The sequence below is a fragment of the Gymnogyps californianus genome, chromosome 4 (assembly GCF_018139145.2).
Source record: "Gymnogyps californianus isolate 813 chromosome 4, ASM1813914v2, whole genome shotgun sequence".
Lineage (NCBI taxonomy): Eukaryota > Metazoa > Chordata > Aves > Accipitriformes > Cathartidae > Gymnogyps > Gymnogyps californianus.
Window position 1 is genome coordinate 18897787 of NC_059474.1, and position 22345 is coordinate 18920131.

Consider the following 22345-nt stretch of genomic DNA (forward strand, 5'->3'; position numbering starts at 1 on the left):
ATGCAGTTTTGATAATGTAGCGAGATTTTCTGTTGTGCTTGATCTAACCATGTGGTTGTGAGGTATGAGTAAAACATGGTTCTGTCAAGCACCATGGAACGTCACGCAGCTTTCTACAGCATGGCAAGCTGCTGAGGCTTAAGTCAGGATCACATATTTTTTAAATTAAAGCTGAAAACAGGGCTTTCAATCTTATGTGTTTGAGATGATATGGAGTTATCAGGACTATAAAAAAAAATCACAGAGGTTAATGAAGTCCAGTCAACAATACAAATTTGTAACAAGAGAAAAGGTGGCATTCAGGATCTATTTATTCTTGATACAGAGAAAGAAAATAAATTCTAAAAGAATCAGTGGCATTTGTGTGATTAGCTATAAACAAGGCGAGATTGGCTGACAACACAATCAGCAGAAAGTACAGCTGTGAAAAGCTCAAGTTAATGTTATCCTGTTATGTGAAGTTGGTCAGTTTCTTTTTCCAGCATATCTTAAGCCCCTATATTTAACCCTCTCTTGAAGCCCTTGTGTCTGTTCAGTATCACAAAGTTTATCATACATTTCCCAAGTTGCCCACCCGTTATCTGCATTGCAGACATCTTTTCAACCTTCTCACAAGAAGCAAATCTTGTACTTTATTGACTCAGTATCTGTATTTTGACTTGACTCTTCCACAGGCACTGAAGATTACAGATCCAAATTAAGTGGAGACTGCTTTGCAGATTTGGCTTGCCCTGAGAAATGTCGCTGTGAAGGGACCACAGTGGACTGCTCCAATCAGAAACTCAACAAAATTCCTGATCACATCCCCCAGTACACAGCAGAGTTGTAAGTTGAACCCATGATAAAGCATTATTTGCTTATGGAAAAACTCACTTTCAAATATAAAACCACAGCTTTACTTTTTTGAACAACAAAAATTAAATGTAACCTCTGTGGTGCACTTCAAAGGACTAGATATTACTAAAAATTATTTATGCATCATCTCAGTACCAAGTAGTCTTAATAACTTCTGATAAATAAATAAGGTAACTATTCTATGTTTCTAGTTCTCCAGTACATGAGCTACCCACTTGGATTTTTTTGAAAGGTAGTGGGGTTTATTTTGCTTTTTATTTTAACTACAAGAGCAAGTAGGACATCCAGTAACCAGAGGTCTGTCTTAAAAAGTGCTACCTAGGTGTTTAATAAAACAGAGCTGATCTTCTTATGCAAAGCACACATTATGTGTGTCAGGCAGGAGACCAGAGGAAGATAAAGCAGACAAACAAGACAGAGTTGGGTTAAGAAGATGAGATGATAATGTAATGAACAGAGATGAACAGAAAAGAAGTCACAGATTATTACTTGCTTAATAAGTGCCATATGGGAATGATTTGTAGGCATTACAATTGAAGTGGTCTTCAAGGAGGGATTGAAAGATAAAATTAAGACAGCTTTACAAGGTTTTCCCGTGCACAAAGCATAGTATGAAAGGGAATGCAGAGATGCTTGAAGGATCAGCAGAAAGGCAGGAGATGAAAGTGGCCATCATTGGCAGAGCAAAGGCGGAAGGAAATAGCTGTTTTTCCTAGGAGGTTCAGTTTAAAGAACAAGGCATAATATTGAGGGACAAAAGAGAGGGACTTTGATTTGATGTAGTAAAGCAGGGACAGAAATGTGGAGAGAGGAGTACTGTGATGAAGTTGTGACCCACAGGGGTGAGATGAGCAACAGTATGGCACATCTCTTAAAAAAGATAATCAGTCTGCAGCTGGCATCAAAGCAACAGTACAGCAATGAAGGTATGAAATGATGAGACCATGGTTAAGGATTTTGTATATCTGGACAGGAAAAGGAATTTGAAACTGAAATTGTGTAAATGGAGATGGAGATTTTTGTCTGTCTCTGAGCTCGGAGAAGGAGTTGAACTTAGTGATGTTCTAATTACAAATCTGAGTGGTAATTGTAGTTGTGCCCAGAATGATGGCAAATTCAATTGAAAAAGTGGCATATGTGGGAAAAGCAAAGCTCAGCTTTTGGCCATGTTCACGCTGTTGATTTACTGTTCATAAAGCAGTGCCAGAGAAGAAAAAATTGATACACAATCTTGGGTAAAGGGAGATAGATTTCAGTGGAGAAATACATTTTATGTTATGCTATAATATTTTGAGATAAAATTACTTGACTTGAAGAATAAAAACTGATAGAATGGGTAACGGGTTAAAGTGTAGGAAGAGATCATAAAGTAATGGTTGTAAAAATCATAGTTACTGAACCAAGAGATGAGATATGGAGTTGTTGAAGTGACAAGCATGCATTGTCTTGATTCTTAGCAGGATTCATGTTTAATTCTCTTTACTCTGAAGAAAAAATAATCTTAATTTAGTATTTTAATTGTTGTTTTTCATATTCATTTATTTACATGTGGAAGATAAACTGTCTAGTGTTTTCTTTCTATAATTATGATTCATACATATTAAATTCAGAAGAAACAATTAAATCATCAAGCCTCATCTGCTGTGTATCCTAAACTCTCAAATTTCAGTCAAGAAAAGAATTGTGTTTGACTAAAACACAATTCATGTTTGGTTACAGCACTTCTTTCAGAAAATATCCAGTCTTGTTTGAAGGTATCACTGGATTAAAAATCCACCATTTCCCTGAGAGTGTTACAGAAGTTAATCATCTCCCTTCACTTCCGTTAAAATCTTCTAAAATGGGAACTTTTACTTTCAGATGGAGTCTGCCTCTCTTCACTTTCCATCATTGCTTATTTTATATTTTTTGCCGTTAAAAAGCCTTTTTCTATCCAGCACTTTATCCAAGTAAGATGGTCTTAAATTGTAACAAAGTCACTATTCAACCTTCTTCTTGATAAGCTGTACAGATTGTTCTTCAAGTCTTTTGATGTAATAAAAACTTCAACAGCCTTGCAAGTATTCTAGAGGGGATAGAGGAATTATTTCTGCATTTTTTTGCTTCCTCTGAAAATCCAATTGCTCTAGCAAAATACAGTCTTCTGGTATTTGCCTCACTGATGCAGAAGTTGCAGCTCTTTCTCTTGTTTCCTCCTGTTATTCCTGGTCTTTGATGCACTGCCTTTGTTGCTCCTCTTGGGACTTCCCAGTCTAGTTCTAGGGCCACTCTGTTATTTCCATTTCACAACATTTACTGGCATATACGAGAAGAGCAGCTAGTTAGCCTTTCTTTTCTTTTACCCACCAAATTTGAGACAAAAATACTTGTTAGAGTCAAATGGCATTGATGCTTCTATAACAGTGATGAGGAAGGCTAGATTATATTCTACAGGGTGTTGTTTGGAGCTGAGACTCAGCTTGGAAATGAAGACCAAAAGTGAGGAAGAGAGCATCGATTTTGTAGATTGCAACAGTAATAATATCACATCAAAAAAACTATTTCTTCAGAGTAGTTGTTTTAAAAAAAATCTGAAAATAATAATACACTTCAAGACAGCTACTTAATTGTAAAAGCTGAAAAAAATTATAAATGAGCCAAGTGCTGTTCTGTTTCTATTTTGTCGCTTGCTCACAGTCTTCCAGAAAACCAGTGAAAGATCTGTCTAATCTGCCATTGAAGTATTTGAGATAAAGTACAAGCCTGTAAATGCACCCCAGAAAGAAAATATTTTTCAGGTAGCATTCTGATATATAGGGAAATTCAGGAAGCATTTGATAAATCACTCAAACCAGTCCCCAAGAGGAATGCTAAATAAAAAGAATTTCAGTCTTATATGTTCAATTTTTGTAATGATTTTACAATAGATGATATAATACCAGATCCTAACAAGATAGTTTTCGCAAGTATGACTATCACTGCAGTACATAGCCTTCCAGGAAGGTTCAGCTATTGTGCCAAAACATGCAAATATCTTACCCATTGTGTTAATAAAACAGGAAAAAGCATCAAATAAAACAGAGAAACAGAATATTTAGACATCATCACCAAATGCTTCTTTGTTTACTTTTTTGTTTTGAGAATGACATTTCAGTACTTTTCTTTGAATAAACCAGATACAAGATCATTTTCATGATCCAGTGATTGACAGGTAACAACTATCATTATTGTCTTTACCAGTAATGAGCACTGGGCTCAAAAAATAATGATATTAAGATCCAGAAGGAAGATACCACCACATCTGTTAATTTTCCAGTCATCTGTAATTTGATTCCTCTGTGTGTGGTATCACTTACCGTGATAATAGAATGAAAACTTCTTGCACAAGTATTTAACAATTCCAGATCTAAAGCCATCAATCTCCAGCCATAGAAATGCCATGTGATCCATGTGGTCATTCCTCTGACCAAAAACCCATAATTTGTAACTCTTGATGTCCCTTTATTTCTTGATATACACTCAATGATGATGCATGATTTGTGATATCACCATAGACACAAAGTTAGAGAGAAGAAATGATTTGTGCTACAGTTTTAACCAAACACAGTTCAGTGATTCAACCCATGCTTCCTTTCCATCATAGAGAAGTACGGAGAAACTTCTCAAACACTGAAAATCTTCAAAACACATGGAAAATTCTTAAAATTGTTCTGTAATATTGATAGTAGACTAAGACTAGTTTAAATAAAATAAAAGTTCAAATTCTACATATGACATTAGGTAGGACTAATTAGCACCAGAAATACAAGATTGAGGAATAACCAGCAAGTAGTTCAAGATAAAAGACTATGGTGGTTTTATCATACATATTAAAGATGAAGGAGTGCCATTGGGCACTGCTACAAATTTCATTTTGAGATGTAGGTACAGGAGTTTAGTATGTAAGTTACATGAAATAATTGTTTTACTGTACGTAACAATAGTAAAATATCAGCTGGAATACTGCATCGAGGACTTCACTTTTCAAGATGGATATGGATCACTTGGAAAAAATTCAGGGAGAACAGGAATCATCTAGAAAAGAAGACTTCCGAGGAAGAACTGAAAAGATTGAATGCATTTGTGTGAAAGAAACTTGAGGGAGAGACAAAGTAAATTATTTTTAATATGTAAAAGGTTGTTGCAAAGAGGAAAGGATCAAATTGTTTGCCTTTTTCAATGGGGTTAGAAATGTTTGCAGTAGAGCACAGCAAGGAAGTATTAGTAGAATCAATAAATGTTTTCACAAACAAGTCATTCTACTAGATGACATAGCACTTGAAAAGTATTTGAAAGTGTCAGCATTTATAGAACGCTTGGTGCTTCTGTTGTTGATGGACAGGGAAAAAAAGGCTGTTTACAATGATGAAGTAACTTTGTTAATTGACAGTATGCAAAAATTCATTTGGTATGGTCCCACTAAAAATCACATTAAGTCATTCAGCTGATTTTCAGAGGTGGTAACATCTTTTGAAATTTATGTTCCTTGTACTTCAGTATGGTATACAAATGTTCCGTGTATATCCAAAAAACTCTTCCTGTCTTCTCTCAGTTTGGTTCTGTGCTGAAACTATTGTACAGCCATACCTTCAGATTTACAACCTTAATTTCTCTTCTGGTTATCATTGAGAATGAACAGGAAGGAAGGATGAATGAGCAGCTTTCTTTTATTTTCTAGAGGTTTTTTTTAATCTTGTCTTGCAATAAGGCAATTCTGAAAAGCATTCTGGGTTTAGAATTATGCTGAATTTCATTTCACAGTGATCTTGTCAGTCATTTCTTTTCCTTCCTATTTAAGATCTCTAAATAAAAGCTGGACAGACTCCATTTCCTTAATAAGATGAATCCATTAAAACATATAAAAAAATCTAAGACTCCTAATTTCTGTTTTCTTTTCAAGAGAGGAAATAGGGAATACTGAGTCAGTGCAGATATTTTTTGAAATATAGATGGCCTCCTAATGTAGCAGCTGCTAAAGGTATACTATGCTGGAACAGCCTTGATACCTGGGCAGGAAAGATCAGTATCCAGCTAGTATTTGTTGCTCATTGTATACTTTCTTGTAGTGTTACAAAGCAGCATTTAATGCTTCCTTATGCAATATATGTGTGTTAGGTATAGTGGTCTGAAGATAAACCATGGTCAGAGAAGTGTTTTTAAATTCTTGGGAAGACCTATGCAGTGTGTTTCAGTCCCTATTCAAAAGAGGCATTGAGCATAAAGTAATTATTTCATTCTTGTAAATAGTGTTCTGTGAGCACCTCCAGATGTCTGGCAGACCCCACCTGATATCCTTTAAAGAACAGTAAACTAATCTTCAGTGGTTTATATGTACTTCTTAAAGATTTTTATTTATAAGTTGCCATGGAATCCTTCCTTAGTTACATTTTTGTTATCCTTCCCTTAAAAGAAAAATTAAAAACATCTTCTTATATTTCTCAGCAGTTTTAGTTGTATGATATTTTGTGATCTTGTTTTGATTCTTTATGTCTTACGTTTGCCTAAGTTTAACTAATGAGAACGTTCATTCACAGGAATTATCAGAATTAGAAATGTCAGTATATATGGAATTGTTCTTCAGCTACCAGTTAAACACCAGCTATTCAGTTAAACCAGTCTGAAAAGTTCACTTAGTGTGGAACATTCTGTACCAATGCCTGAACATTTTTTCTGAAATTGATGTCATTTCTTGTAGGCGACTAAATAACAATGAGTTTTCAGTCCTGGAAGCTACTGGGATCTTTAAGAAACTTCCTCAGCTGCGTAAAATGTAAGTGCAACTTCAGTGACCTTGTCTATTCAGATAGCATGTTAGCTCCTTGCTGTGTTTCTCCACCTTTCTTAGTTCTTATCTGTAAAAGATTCAGTATATTCTAATCAAAAATCAAGAATGGGTTTAAATTAATCACTGAGGTAGGTCAGAGTTGGCAGCTCTTCTCTATAGGACTAGGCACTGCCAGCAACAACTTCTCATGGTGTATAGCTCCGGCACCTTCATTGCAGTGTCCAGCCAGCTGGTCTGTTATGCAGCCACAGCAGGGAGCTCACAGTATAAGCTGCTCAAAAAAGGTTCCAGTAATCTTTTGTAACTTCCTCTACTACTCCCTAACCAGGCAATTTTGCCTCTTTCAGCACATTCAAGACATGCCTTTCATTCTGTGCTTCATTAAACTGTCCTTAGATGAGGGGAATATCAAAATTAAATGACTGAGAAAAAAATGGTTTGACAGCTCATCCATATAAGTCCATGTTCACAGTTCATGTTCTAAGAGGAGTTTATAATCTTACCAGTTGCAGTTGTTACTAAAAATAAATCTATGAAAAGCTTTTCTTTCGCTTCTGTAAAAGACATGTTTGAGGGTAGAGCATTTAGTTAGACTTAGTGACTCTGTGCTCAATCTCTTCAGGATTAAATCCAAACATAAATAGTAAGTGAAGAAAAATGCAAGTAAAAGTAGATCAGATTAATGAAAATGATGCACTGCTTTGTAGTCACCAAGTTACTACCATTTGTAAAAGATCAGTCTACATTACTAGTGACCAAAATCTCAAGAGGAGCAATAGTATTTTATTGTTAGCCTTATCCAGATCCTTGCTGGCAGCTGTCATGATCATAATTAGTTAAATACTTATTACTGATTTTTTTTAGCTGGTAGACAAAGATTATTAAAAAAAACAAAGCAAAAAAAAAACCCAACTTTGCTTCTGACCTATCCACTTGAGTACACCTTGCCACTTCGGATTGGGCTGAGATACTTAAAAAAAGAATGTAGGAATGTGTGGCACAGCAGTGTTCTGGTGCTCTACAGTAGATACCCCATTTTCTTTGTTCCTCAAGGATCTCAGATTAGCACTTTTTACAGCTACGAAGTGCCTTTGAAATAAATAAAATACTTGATGTGGCATACTTACACATGCACATACATACATGCAGACACATACATCAGTTCTTCAAATTTAAGAAAAATGGGGAAAAGGGAATATACTGTCAGTAATTACATATTTTCAGGCTATAAAGGTAGCTTAATAAACATTTCATGTCATCTAAAGCTAGTTTGCTGCTTTTTAGTTGAGGAAGTGTTCAAGACAAAGGAAAGAAAAGGAAAAATATTAATCAGTCTCAGTGTAGCTGTCTGCTGGACCTCCCAAGAGCTTTGAAATCTGGATAATTAAGGAGGGACAAGATTGAGAAAATGTTAATGAAAAGTTAATGTTTTTAGTAATATTGCTCTGTAACTTCCAAATATAGTTATCAGTTGTTACAACATTCTTCAGTTCAGAGAATAATACAGTGACTGGTTAAGCATGACTGGAAAGCAGTGAGGTAGTGATGTCACAGAGACACCAATACGAGTCAATTCTATATTTTTGTGGAGCTCATATTTCTTCTGGAGGTTCAAATAGGTGTAAAGGTCTTTCTGCACAGATGACATTGAAAAATTGGGGCCTAAACGTTTAATTGATTTGATGGTTCATCAGTAATAAAGCACGTGTATGCACTACATCATTGATTAGCTATGCAACATTAATCCTTAAAATATCCCTGTGAAGTGGGTGAAGTAGTATCCATGTTACACCAGGAACAAATAAGATTTTAGGAAACTAAGATCTTGACATGGATAAGCCAGCTGAGATGAGAAATAATGAGTTTCTTGCTTCCAGTCTTGTGCAGCAGCTTACAGAAGACTGAACAGCTCCACCATGAAACTAAATGAAAGCGATGATTGTGGATGTTGTCTGCCTAGACTTTAGTAAAGCCTTTGACACAGTTTCCCACAGCATTCTCCTGGAGAAACTGGCTGCTCATGGCTTGGATGGGTGTATGCTTCGCTGGGTAAAAAACTGGCTGGATAGCCGAGCCCAAAGAGTTGTGGTGAACGGAGTTAAATCCAGTTGGCGGCCGGTCACAAGTGGTGTTCCCCAGGGCTCAGTATTGGGGCCAGTTCTGTTTAATATCTTTATCAATGATCTGGATGAGGGGATTGAGTGTACCCTCAGTAAGTTTGCAGACCACACCAAGTTAGGCGGGAGTGTTGATCTGCTTGAGGGTAGAAAGGCTCTACTGAGGGATCTGGACAGGCTGCATCGATGGGCCAAGGCCAATTGTATGAGGTTCAACAAGGCCAAGTGCCGGGTCCTGCACTTGGGTCACAACAACCCCATGCAGCACTACAGGCTTGGGGAAGAGTGGCTGGAAAGCTGCCCAGCGGAAAAGGACCTGGGGGTGTTTGTTGACAGCCAGCTGAATATGAGCTGGCAGTGTGTCCAGGTGGCTAAGAAGGCCAACAGCATCCTGGCTGGTATCAGAAATAGTGTGGCCACCAGGACTAGGGAAGTGATCATCCCCCTGTACTCAGCACTGGTGAGGCCGCACCTCGAATCTGTGTTCAGTTTTGGGCCCCTCATGACAAGAAAGACCTTGAGGTGCTGGAGCATGTCCAAAGAAGGGCCACAAAGCTGGTGAAGGCTCTGGAGAGCAAGTCTTATGAGGAGCGGCTGAGGGAACTGGGGTTGTTTAGTCTGGAGAAAAGGAGGCTCAGGGGGAGACCTTATCGCTCTCTACAACTAGAATCATAAAATTATAGAATCATAGAATGGTTTGGGTTGAAAGGGACCTTAAAGATCATCTAGTTCCAACTCCCGTGCCATGGGCAGGGACACCTTCCACTAGACCAGGTTGCTCAAAGCCCCATCTAACCTGGCCTTGAACACTTCCAGGGATGGGGCATCTACAGCCTCTCTGGGCAACTACCTGAAAGGAGGTTGTAGCGAGGTGGGTGTCAGTCTCTTCTTCCAAGTAACAAGCGATAGGGTAAGTGGAAGTGGCTTCAACTTGCACCAGGGGAGGTTTAGATTGGATATTAGGAAAAATTTCTTCACTGAAAGGGTTGTCAAGCATTTGAACAGACTGCCCAGGGAAGTGGTAGAGTCACCATCCCTGGAGGTACTTAAATGACGTGTAGATGTGACTTTTAGGGACATGGTTTCGTGGTGGAGTTGGAAGTGTTAGGTTAACGGTTGGACTCGATGATCTTAAAGGTCCTTTCCAACTTTAATGATTCTATGATTGTATGCTTCATCACAGGCAAGGTGTACGTTGAATTACAGCTAGGCTAGAGATGAGTAGTCAGCACTCAAGATTAAGCCACAACTCTTTGTTTTCTGTGTCTTAGATAATGGCACCAGTTCATTCTGGCAAGTGTATGAATTTTTGTTCTAACAAATAGTATCTTTCTTAATTTGAAAAATTAAAATGCTGTTCTAGAAGTTGCATCAAATAATGTTTGATTTTCTTCCCAACATCATTAATTCCATCAAATAAAAAGTTCTTAGCTTCACCTCGTTTTACATTGTTTCAGAGCATTTTAAGAGCTTTATAAAAATCATTAGTGTGTTATAACACTGTTTAGTGTGTAGATATGTACTTCTGTAATATGTGTAAATAGTTACATGAAACAAAACAAAAGGAGGCAAGAATAATACAAAAAATCTTTAAGAAAATGTGTGTTGTTGCATATGCATGCTTTTGTATATATAGTACAGATACTACCCATTTGGGATGTAATTTCCATATTTCAATTAAAAACCATAAACACTAAATATTTTGGCAGTAGTTTAGGTCATTTTCCCACATTTTGATCTGCTTTGCATGTGAATTGCAGATAAATGAACTATATTACTTATAAACCCTCCTTTTTAACTAATGTCATAAATGATTAACATTTCATGTACTGTTTACATTCACACATTTCATTTACATATGTTGCTGTTTATACTGTTTTCTTATATTTGTGTCTACTGAGATGAAATAAAGAAATTGGAGTGGTTAGTTGTGCTGGTACTCATACAGTATCATTTTGTTATTAATTCGTCTAATAATGCTGCAAGGACTGGAGACATGAAAAAAGTATACAGTCACTGATAAGATTCAAAATTATGAAAAGATGTTATTGTGTGGCGGCAGCATGGACTGGGTAATGGCCATTAATTAAAAACATCTTCCAAAGATTGCTTTAAAAATCTTTACTTTAGTTAGCAGGGCATTGAATTTTGCTTTTATTGGTTCGACATTGAACAATGTATTAGTTGCTTTTACACAATAACTCAGTATCTTGAAATCTATGCAGTCTGCAGCATTTAACGGTTAATTTAGGGTATTTAAAAAAGGGAACATGTTTTTCTCTGTTTCTGTTAATTTGTAATAGAAACCTGAGCAATAACAAGATTACAGATATTGAAGAAGGAGCATTTGACGGAGCCTCTGGTGTGAATGAACTATTGCTCACTAGCAACCGCTTGGAAAGTGTTCGACACAAAATGTTCAAAGGACTAGAAAGTCTCAAAACACTGTAAGTGTAATTATTTGGGTATTTTTATTCTTCCTTTCTGCCAGGTATTTTTTAAAGTAATATTCTATCTGTCCTAAAAAATTTGATTTTGGAGGATTAGCTATGGATTATTCAAACATATCTTAGTTTTTGTTCCTATTTTACAAAAAGTTTTCATGCATTATATGAATTCATTAATTATTAATTGTGGATATAATATAGCTGAAATTTTTCGTTGTGGTTACTTGACTACAGAAATCATGAGTCCTCTAAAATGATGAAGTGGTTAAGAATGGGTAAACATCCAACTGCAGAAACGGAAATGGGAATAATCATCTGCTTCAAAGTAACAGAATTTTGCATGGGAATTACACATTTTACGTAATGGAGTCTGATTCAATTCAGCTCAACCGTTACTGGGAATTTTGCTAGAGGAAAAAATGATTCTGGTGGATATTGAAATGTGGGAAATGATTCTCTCCTAAGTAATTTTAATGTCATTTCAACAGTGAAGGGAGGAGTAAAAGCCCTATAGCTTGAACTCATTTCATTCTTTCCATGAAGGCAGTTTAGCTCTTTCCACTCAAAAAAAGATGTTTATACAATCCACAGCTTCTTGGCCTTCTTCAGAGAGCCTGTCCTTCTGATCAGCAGAGCAGAGCCAAGATTAAATGGTCTTTGGGGCTTCAGCTGTCCATAGACATCAGATATTTTTAATAAATTAGGCCTATCATTTCTAACTTTGCATTTAAAGCTGCTAAAATTGTTAGAAGCAGCTATTCTTAGACAAGAGCATGGGGAAAAAAATATTAATTTACTGATGGACAGATACAACAGCAGACTCAAAGCTTGTATGTTTTACAGAAATATGAGAGATTTTAGAATAGGTGTTTCTTGCTTAGTATTCTGATATTTTTATTAAATCTTACAGTCATGCTGAGGAGGAGTCAGCGTAGCCTGATTTTATTTAATTGAAACGCTTGCGATTGTAGTAGAAGTGGTTTCTAGAATTTATCCTAAGAAAATTCAGGTCGAAGGGGCCTCAGGGGGAGGTCAGCTGGTACAACCTTCTGTTCCACATAAATAGCAGTTCTGGAGTCATTAGGCTTGGAAACATGAAGCTGTGTATCTCTGATTTGGGGAATTTCAATCAATTTAATTTATTGTCAATTAAAAAACTCATAATTACTGATTCTGGTATTGAAAGAAAAAAAAACAAAAATGCTTAGGGGAGACACCCCTTGCCCACCCATCTTTCTGTTTTCCAGTCCCCTCCACGCACACTGCACTCAGTCCCTTCAGTGAGGTGACAGGCGGCATAGGGGTCACTGCACTTGTGGTTCCTCCACCGGTAGCAGTCCCTTTGGAGTCATACCTCTCGGCCCTTGCTTGGGCCACCACTTCAGCTCCGGCCCCTGCTCGGGCTAAGCTAAGAAATGTTGATCGTTCCTTTCTCAGGATGCTGAGGAGCAACCGCGTGAGCTGCGTGGGAAACGACAGCTTCACGGGCCTGAGCTCAGTCCGCCTGCTCTCGCTGTACGACAACCAGATCACCACCGTGGCACCCGGCTCCTTCGATACACTGCATTCGCTCTCTACATTGTAAGTCACATTCGTGTTTTACCTTACCCAAGTTTAAACCTCTAACGTTTTGGGGACATTTCTATTAATGGTTTACTGTATAATTTCACAGCATGAGGTAAAGTGAAGGGAAAAAAGAGTTCATAGAGGGATTTTTGAGAAAGTTGATTTTCTGGACTATCTTGGACGCATGAAGAGTATGTTTTCATGGTGCCCTTTGATGCAGCATTAGACTGGTTTCCAGAAGTGCCTGAGAAGGCAGGAAAACCGTCCCGCTCGCCCCCCTCGCAGAAGCCCGCTGATCTGAGCCAGGGTAGAAAACCACATTTTGGGTAGGCGTTGCATGATCGCAGCTGGTCGAATCACGATGTTGTCTTTCTGCCCTGTGCCGAAAAATTATTATCTTAAATTTCCTCGGCCTACTGAGGATCTTAATTCATACATGTTTTATAATGAAGCTTCAGTCTCATCTTCTATAAAAAAAAGCATCCCTTTTTTATTTAAATGTGATGTAATTTAAAGGAAGGGAAAACGGTGAGTGAAGCTGCCACTCAGTTTACTGAAGAAATGCTTTTTGTAAGTAGCATCATTCAGGAAAGTACTTAATCCCCTTTTTACACAGAAAGTGACACTTTGCACCAAGTGACTAATTTGTGCATATTAAGGATGACATGTTTATAAATAATGGAATTGTCGATAGGTTTGTGCTGAAGTAAGGAGATGCCAAAAGTACTGAGACTTCTAGAAGTAAATTCATTTTTATAACTGGCATGTAATCAACTTAGCTGTCACTTCAGATAGGAAACTTATTCTCTGGAGCAAATAAAAGATGGAAATCTTGAGATGACAAATTAATGGAATAGTTGTTGTCAGGTTAAAGCTAATAATGTAAAGTAATCAGCCTTCATCTCTATATGAAATTATTGCATTATCAGTACAGAGTGGCTTGACAACAAGTCAGGTCTTTGACAGTTTTAAATTATTTCTAAACGAGTTATATCAAGGTTTACCACACAGAGCCTAAATTACAGCTTTCACCTATGGTTTGTACATAGTATTATTTGAAGAATGGTATTTAAGCTTAGCTTTTTGAAAACAGAAATAGAATACTTAGGATGAAAAAATGGTGTCATCCGAAGTAAACTTTCTTGTGGTTCTCAGAAACCTCTTGGCCAATCCCTTCAACTGCAACTGCCATCTCGCATGGCTTGGAGACTGGCTAAGGAAGAAACGCATTGTGACGGGGAACCCTCGCTGCCAAAAACCCTACTTCCTCAAAGAGATTCCCATCCAGGATGTGGCAATTCAGGATTTTACATGTGATGACGGTAAGAAAATTAATATTTGAACTTCTTATAATTTCAGCTTTCATATGTATAGCGGCATGATTCCCATAGATCTCAAAGTGTTATGCTTTAAATAATTTCATCTGCGCTTCATGCTCAGTTTCTACGTCAGTTTAAAAATCTTCCACCCATTTTTGGATGATCAGCAAGCACACGGCTATTGTATATATGCTTTCAAAAGTTTTTCTTGTCTATGTTCAGTACTGTAAATAATAATTTGGAGATAATATAAAAATTAAATAAATTGATCGAATGTTGTAGTTCAGATGAGAATATTGTCAAATGCTGATGCTTGAATCAAGCATTCTTTCAGGTTACTTGATCAAATAACATGCCACTTTGCTTAGTTTGTGACTTCCTCAACATTTAATAAAAAAAAAATGGCTGCTGTCTTGCATCCCTCTTGCACAATCTTCCATTTATTGCATTATTAGTTTGTCAATTTTCAAGGCTGTAAGTTTTCTTTAAAGAGACTCTTTGTTTTTAATAATTTGTTAATTTTGAGAATCAACATGTATTTTGCTTTTATTATCTTTCATTTTAAGTTTTGTTCTTTCTTTAATGGTCTTTTTTTCCCTATAATAGCATTTTTACCTAGTAAAACAGCATTGTACTAAATAAAGCATCACTTCACATGTAAATTCTGGGAGCAATGGTTTACAGATATGACTTAATGTTTTCCCTACCTAGAGATATCATAATGTAGAAATATCATGTTTGCTTATAGAAATTCCAGATGGGATATTATTGCTAATACTGAAGTGACATTTGTGTAGCAAGCTTAGCATCTGTTTGTTTTTATTAACCAGGAAATGATGACAATAGCTGCTCTCCACTGTCCCGCTGTCCTGCAGAATGTACTTGTCTGGACACAGTAGTTCGCTGCAGCAACAAAGGCCTAAAAGCTTTGCCTAAAGGCATCCCAAAAGACGTAACTGAGCTGTAAGTGTCCCACTTTTTTCCCTTTTATGAAAATCAATGTCAGATTTATATTGTCAGGTTCAAGAATGAGGCAAGAAGAAAATGAAGATTTGGATTCAGTAGATCAGTTGAAATTTATTAGTATACCGCTTTATAAATATAAAGACTTGCACAGTATCTTGAGAAATTTGAGGTTAAGTTTGAATTAGCAATGCTCTGTAAGTCCCAAAACACTCTAAGAACTATCTGCTACTGAAAAGCTTTAAAAATATATGTATATAAAATTGTAATCACTCTCAGAATTTATTTCCCCAGCACTGAATCATTATATAACTGAACGTGGATATCATGTTACAATGGGTTAAATTATGAGCAACAGTGAATCTGATTAATCTATGGTCACTGTTTAGGAAGGAATGAAGTTCAATTACATGAAAAAGCAGAAAGAAAACCATCTATTAATGTGTTGGCATATTTTCATAATAAACATGGTTTTGCGATATTTCAAAAAGACTAGTTTTAATAGAAAGTCTTACTTTTCGTATAGGCAGTCTTATACAATCTGGGATATTTTAGTAATCTCTTGATACATTTTTATATGAGAAAAATGGTTAAGATTGCATTTTATGAAAAGATATAATTTGAATATGCAGATGGACGGTAATATTGATATAAAAACCAGCTTGCTACCTCACATATTGTTTGAAGATAGTAACTGAATAAGCTACTCATAAGACTAGATGAGTCAATTTTTATGCATTAGGAAGGGGAAAATATAAACCTAAAAATTGGGTTATTGATCTGTTTTGAATCTTGATCAGATAGGTCACAAGACTGAAAGAAATAGATAGAAATTATTGACAAGAAAAAAAGTTGGGTTTGTGTTACATGTGGCAAGTGTTTAATATTAAATTACTAATGCTTCATATTGACTGATTAATGTAGTGCTTTTTCAGAAGACATCATAACTGTGTATCTTAAGTCACTAAAACAGTTTCATTGTTTTACCATTTGATATTATATAGAAGATCCTGAAATGTCCGCTACTAGTTTGGTGCTTAATAGCATCCAAAAGGCTTTAGTCATTAATGAAGAGAAATTATTAAGAACTCAAATTAGCACACAGCTATATAAACCTATAACTTACTTCACTAGGTTTTGGTGGTGGTTTTTTTTTCTCGAATAGAAGATGACTTAATTAAATATAGTCTGGCCTAATAAATACAATTTGACAATGTAAGGGCATCAATGCAATGTAAAATTAAGCAGCTAAAGAGAGATACTTTTGGAATTGCGAGTGGAACCCTGACTGTGACTGAAAACTCATTTGTGTGCAATTTTGTATGCTTTAATTAGTGTCTAAGCATGCAATTTAGCATACTTTTCAAAAGGATAATGGAGGTGGTTCCTCTTAGCAGTTGCATACTGATTGATTCTTCTTGATCATTAGCATGCATAACCCTTCCAAGATGTACTCTTCTTGTGTTTTATAAAATATCTTAATAGTTGCTTCATTTGAACAAGGAGGAATTTTTATCAGCCAAGTGGATACTTGTAGTACTTCAGTTCTAATGAAGCTAAAGCAATATATCCTAATTTATCTGTCGATAAAAGAATTCTCTCAGAATACTTACTCCTTCAAAAAGTTTAAATGTTGTTCGTTTCTTTTTTAATAATTAAGTATATGAGCCCATGCTCCATTCACCACCGTTTATGTAATGCCATTAACATAGTGTAAGCATAAAACTTGTTGAGACACATATTTTGGATTTGGCAAGCAGCCCTAAGGAAGGCATGGTTCAAGAGGAAAAAAACAAAAAAAAGAAAGAAAAAGCTTTTTGATTAGATGTAGATAGTTATTTCATTAAGTTTAACTGTGTTTCAGCCCATCCATTTAGTCAAGACAGAAGTTTCCAAAGATGCTGCAGCATACTTAAAGACATTAAGCTCAAAATTAATCTAAGAATGTCTCTATCAGAGGCTGCTCTTAACTTAAGTGTGTTCCAAGTATTTGGATGGCTAAAATATCTTCTTTGTATAGGGATAATGAGGGTGTAGTTTTTACTTGGGTTCCAGGATACACAAGTAATACCGCCATAATACCACCATCAGCAAGTCCTTTGCCCTAGTTGAGAAACTAAAGACCTTTAATCTTCCTGCCAGTGTCTGCTCCATTTCAGAGAATCAGGTAAATTCAGCACTTTTTATCATCTCTAAACTACTTGCCCTTGGTTACATGAAGACCCCCTCCACTTGCACTTTGTAATGACTGGCTGCACACTGGAAGCTTTTTAGGCAAGGCTGGTTACCTTCCTTTGCCTGTAACTCAGGTGCTGATGCAGTTTGATGGCTCTGTACCTGTTAACTCTAAGGATAAACAAGTCTGTTACTGTGAATTACTAGCATGGAAGAAGAGCAAGCAATATAATGCAGGAGCTGTAAACCTACAAAGAGGAAAAAAAAGATGTAACTTTTCTAGTGAAGGATAATTGATTACTGTGTTTAGTCCCTAACATACTCCATAGGAACAGGCTTGTAGTATGTCATGCCTGATGTATCATGAAATATACAGGGAGAAATTAGGGAAGGTGGCCTGAACTGCAGGCATGACAAATGAATTTACTGTTAGAGCTGGGACCAGCCCTTGCTGTTTCTACTGTAAAGGACTGCCTCTGCAATGTCAGGGTCTGTTTCTATTTACAATAGCTCAAAATCCACACTTAATGTGACTTGCAGAAGTTAGTTTTACTTTTCACCTGTAGGTGTGTGTGAAATGGAGATGATAAAGACCTCATTTTGCAAAGTCTTTATGAAATAACAAAAAGTACTATGTAATAGTTCGTTGTTATTACTGTTACTTTATAATACTCATAATATCTGATACAATAGCATTTGGATCATAGGCTACAGGTCTTCAGTTGTGTCTCTGAAAACCAAAATTTGTAAGCAAGGTTTCTTATAAAATGGAAATAGTATGTATTCATTTATTATTAACTTTACTGTTGGATTCTAAGATTAGTGGATGAAGATGCTACTGTTTTAATGAAAAACATAATGCTCTATGTTTTATTTTTCTGTTTTAGTTATTTGGATGGAAATCAGTTTACCCTTGTTCCAAAGGAGCTTTCAAACTACAAGCATTTAACACTCATGTGAGTAGTTTTAGAGCAACATTCTCTACTGGAATGAAAAAAACCAAACAAAACCAAAATACCCTACTCCATTATACCTGGTTTTAGTTATAAGAAAAAACCCCTAAAATGTATCATATAATAGCCAACCACATTTTATAACAGAGGATATTTTATTCTACTTATCACATCCTACATATAGTATAGTCGGTCACGTTTTATAAACAGGGTATTTCATTCCAGTGATTACATCACAAAGTAAATAAGCAGAAATTATAGTTAACCTGAAAAGAGATGTAAAATCTTACAGTTAGGGTAATTGGGGCAAGGTGTTAGGATAATACAGCATTTTGTTACACAGCTCCATGAAGGTACTAGAATTATTTCATTTACAAAAGAAACATTCTGTGATATGCTTCACTCCGTGGTATGCTTCACATAGGAATAGCACATACAGCTGTTTTAACACTTGAATGTAACCCCTTCTGTTTCTCCCACAATATATGGTTTAATGACTCAAGAAGAGAGCTTGTCTAGAACGCCTTTCTCCCAACTCTATTGCTGACTCACTCTGTGATTTGAGGCAAATCACTAGCTGCTCTAAAATTTATTACCTCTGCTTCATGAATTATTTGAATATGATTTCTGTACCTTGTAAGAGTACAGTGAGAGAAACAGGAAGACTGTCGATGTAAATGGCTATAATTCCATGGCCTTTGTTAGGACTGTAAAAATTTATACCAGCTGAGGTTGAACTGTGTAACATTCTGAAAGTAGTTTGTGGTTTCATTATAATCAGAATAAAAAGTGGAGAGGAGTAACAAAATCCCTTAAATTTCTTTTTGACTGGGTTTAGAGCTTTCCTGCAAAAATTGAAAATGGTTTGGCATTCAAAAACAAGAACTTGGTTTCTTTTATTTACCTCATGCTAGACAAAAGTGGTCATGGTAACAAATTTAGAAAAAACGTGTTTCCAAAACTTTTTGTATTTTGCAAATAACATCAGGAAAAAACCCTTGCAATGTTCTCAAATGTATACAGCGTAGAACCTATAGGAAATCTTTGTGGATTGTTTAGGGAAGTTATACAAGATCTAACTTGCAGCACACAGAAAATATAAACTTTGGAACCTCAGTACAAGAAGCGAGCGTATAGATTGGACTGCGTGCAGTAACAACATCAGTGGAGACTGGATATATGTCTAGAGATGAGGTTAATTAGAGGCATAGTGACAAGGCTTCCATCACAGAGATTAGGTACTCATGGTCTATTTTTGACAAACACAGCCAGAAATCATATAACCTTACCGCCTAATTAGAAAATACACACAAACAATTTAGCAGACAAATGTAATACAATAAATTATAGATGAACAGTAAATAAAATGCAAATAAGATGAGTATTAACAGTCTCTATTTATCAGACCTGTGGGGCACATTATTGTAATCTCTTCGGAATGTATCCTCATACTGCTGTTACGAAGTTGAGAATGTTCCTCAGCTGTGTTTGGAAAACCAAAACACTACGCATAGTTCTTCTGTGGCCAAACAAGGAATTATATACGAGTCTCCTGAGCGCCAGATTAACAAGGAAAATTGTTTATTTCTAACTTTTTCTTTCTCTTTTGAATAGATTGCTCTGTTATACTTGTCTAATACGTTTATGATTATGAGTCAGTTGTCTTACATGCTTTCATGAAATTTCAAGCGGAGAAATATGTATATTGCATAGCTATTCAACAGTACTCTTAAGTTAAAATATCAAGGTCCCCTCAGAAACAAATGCTGTATTTCACCACAAAATACAGTAAACAATAGTGAAATAGTCAACATAAAATGAAAACTAAAGCACAATATGAGAATAAAGAACAAGCAGTATTCACATTTAATACAGCTTCTTCAAAGCTTCTTTGAAGCTACCAGCATACCACTCTAGCTTCCATCATACTTATGCTTAAGATTTTATTCATTAGAATATTGAACAACAAGAAAGATGTTTAGACTTTCTCTATAAATCTTAGATAGTGTTCCTTATAATAATAGCTTTGGGCTTTGATGTCTTCAGCGTGTAAGTGTTAAGTAGAGTATTAGATGATATTTACTCAGGTGTCATTAGGAACATGACTAGAATGATTTCCACTTTAAAACATCACTTTCATTTCTATACTTGGGTTCATGTAGGATTGCATTATTAACTCAGTAGCATGATGGACATTGCTGTTGTATAAGAATGCATTGCGCTGCTTTTTCATCTGTGTTGAAATGAAAATGCTTTTCATTGATCAAGCTAAACACTTGCTGGGCTTGTATATGGCATGTGAAAATAAAAATATGTGCTGCTTTAAGTATTGATACCAATGATGATACTACTTCTACTAATAAAAATAATGTGTCTGTCAGTTTAACTTAGTGTTTCAGGACTGGGGCAGTCATTCTAAGGTCTGAATTTCTGCATTTATTTTTTATAGAGATTTAAGTAACAACAGAATCAGCACTCTTTCTAATCAGAGCTTCAGCAACATGACTCAGCTGCTCACCTTGTAAGTTTAAACATGTAACAGTGACTCTTTGGAAGCATTACAGTGGTTTGGTTTTTTTTTGTCGTGGAAAGAAAGGGCATTTAGTTGATATTAAAGCTTGCTTGTTGTGGAGGCTGTAAAATAACTTGTTTCCTAACTAGCTATGTGTGCAAAAGCTGGTTTTGGTCATGCTCTGCATTGTTTACTGAATGGCTGGTAGACTTGCTGACAGTATTTTATATATTTTCAGAATTCTTAGTTACAACCGCCTGAGGTGTATCCCTGCACGGACTTTTGATGGGTTGAAATCACTTAGGTTGTTGTAAGTATTATTTTTTAACCATTGCTATTTTCCAGAATTTTTATTTGTGTGCAGCAGATAGCAATTCTGTAGGAAGTTACTAGATTTTAAAACCTATCAAGTATTTGAGAAGTGATAATTACATAGCCTTAAAAATCTAAGTGGCTTCATTCTGGGGAAGTATACTCTCAAAATGCTGCACAAGAAGTTATGTGACCCTGGACAACATTGTATATACAGACATACACTTTTTACTTTTCTGCTTTTTAATCTTGGCTGTATTTCTTTTTTGTGTTATGTTCTTCCTTTTTATAAGCATTAAAGTCTAACAAAAATGCCATATGCATAAATTCCTCAGTATATATGAGGGGGTTTTGCAGTTGAATTTTGAGTATTTTTATTCCAACAATAAATTTCTTTCTTTCTTGTTTCATTTAATATGGGAGCATTTCCAAAACCATTACATCATGGTTAACTATTGAAAATCAATAACATTACCTTTTGGTTCAAAGAAAACTTTCCATTTTACCACTAGGAAAAACATGCTTGAAAGGGCAGAAAAAGGGACAAAGGAAAATAAAGAACAGTCACTCTAGTTTGCAGATTCAGTTTGTCATTAAGGAAAACAACTGCAAAAATTCCTTCTCAAAAGTCCCCAGCAGAACATGTAATTTTTGCCTCCATTTGGGTAGTTTATAACCATTTAATAGCTTAGTTGGATTAAATGTCTCAAGCATGGCATTATTTAAGTGTGCTCACATAACTTCAATTATTTTATATAAATATGAATAATTTCAAGAACTGTAATTCTATATGTGTTAGATATACATGTAACTGAATGAATTTATAGAAGAGGGGAGATATTTTTGTGCAGGTTTGCTACAGGAGAGAGAACAGTAGTCTCAGTATTGATGCTTAATAAGGTCTTTAGTTCTTTAACTTTACTATCAAATTAAAGCAACAACCCTAACACTTGTATTAACAAACAATCAATGCTTGTATTTTCCATGAATCCATGAAAGATTAAAAAAAAGTATGAACATAATTAATGGGAATTTCAGAGAATTGCTGAAAAAGTCAGAAATAACTCTTCTGTTATCCCTAAATCCAATCAGTACTTTGCAAAAATGTGCCGACTTTTACTGACCTTTATTCTTTCAATTTTAAAAGAATCATATTATTAACATTTCTTATGAAAATTCAATATGAAAAAATTCAGATGACAAGTAGGCTGCCAGTTAGATCTTAAAAAAAAAACCCAAACAGCTGAAAACACTGAGGAACTGGAAGAAAAAAAATATGAAAAGCTGAAAACTGTTTACAGAAGGTGAAATTTGCAAAGTTAA

General features: G+C 35.7%; 1 protein-coding gene across 3 annotated transcripts in view; it reads left to right on the forward strand.

Moving 5' to 3' along the window:
- Window positions 1-22345, forward strand: part of SLIT2 (slit guidance ligand 2) — a 270443-nt gene that overhangs the window by 202000 nt on the left and 46098 nt on the right. For all 3 annotated transcript variants that reach the window (XM_050895400.1, XM_050895399.1, XM_050895398.1), the window contains 9 exons: window positions 675-825; window positions 6569-6643; window positions 11079-11222; window positions 12660-12803; window positions 13944-14110; window positions 14938-15070; window positions 18133-18201; window positions 20648-20719; window positions 20949-21020. In XM_050895400.1, coding sequence (XP_050751357.1) covers window positions 675-825; window positions 6569-6643; window positions 11079-11222; window positions 12660-12803; window positions 13944-14110; window positions 14938-15070; window positions 18133-18201; window positions 20648-20719; window positions 20949-21020 — 1027 coding nt within the window. The remainder of the gene's footprint in view (window positions 1-674; window positions 826-6568; window positions 6644-11078; window positions 11223-12659; window positions 12804-13943; window positions 14111-14937; window positions 15071-18132; window positions 18202-20647; window positions 20720-20948; window positions 21021-22345) is intronic.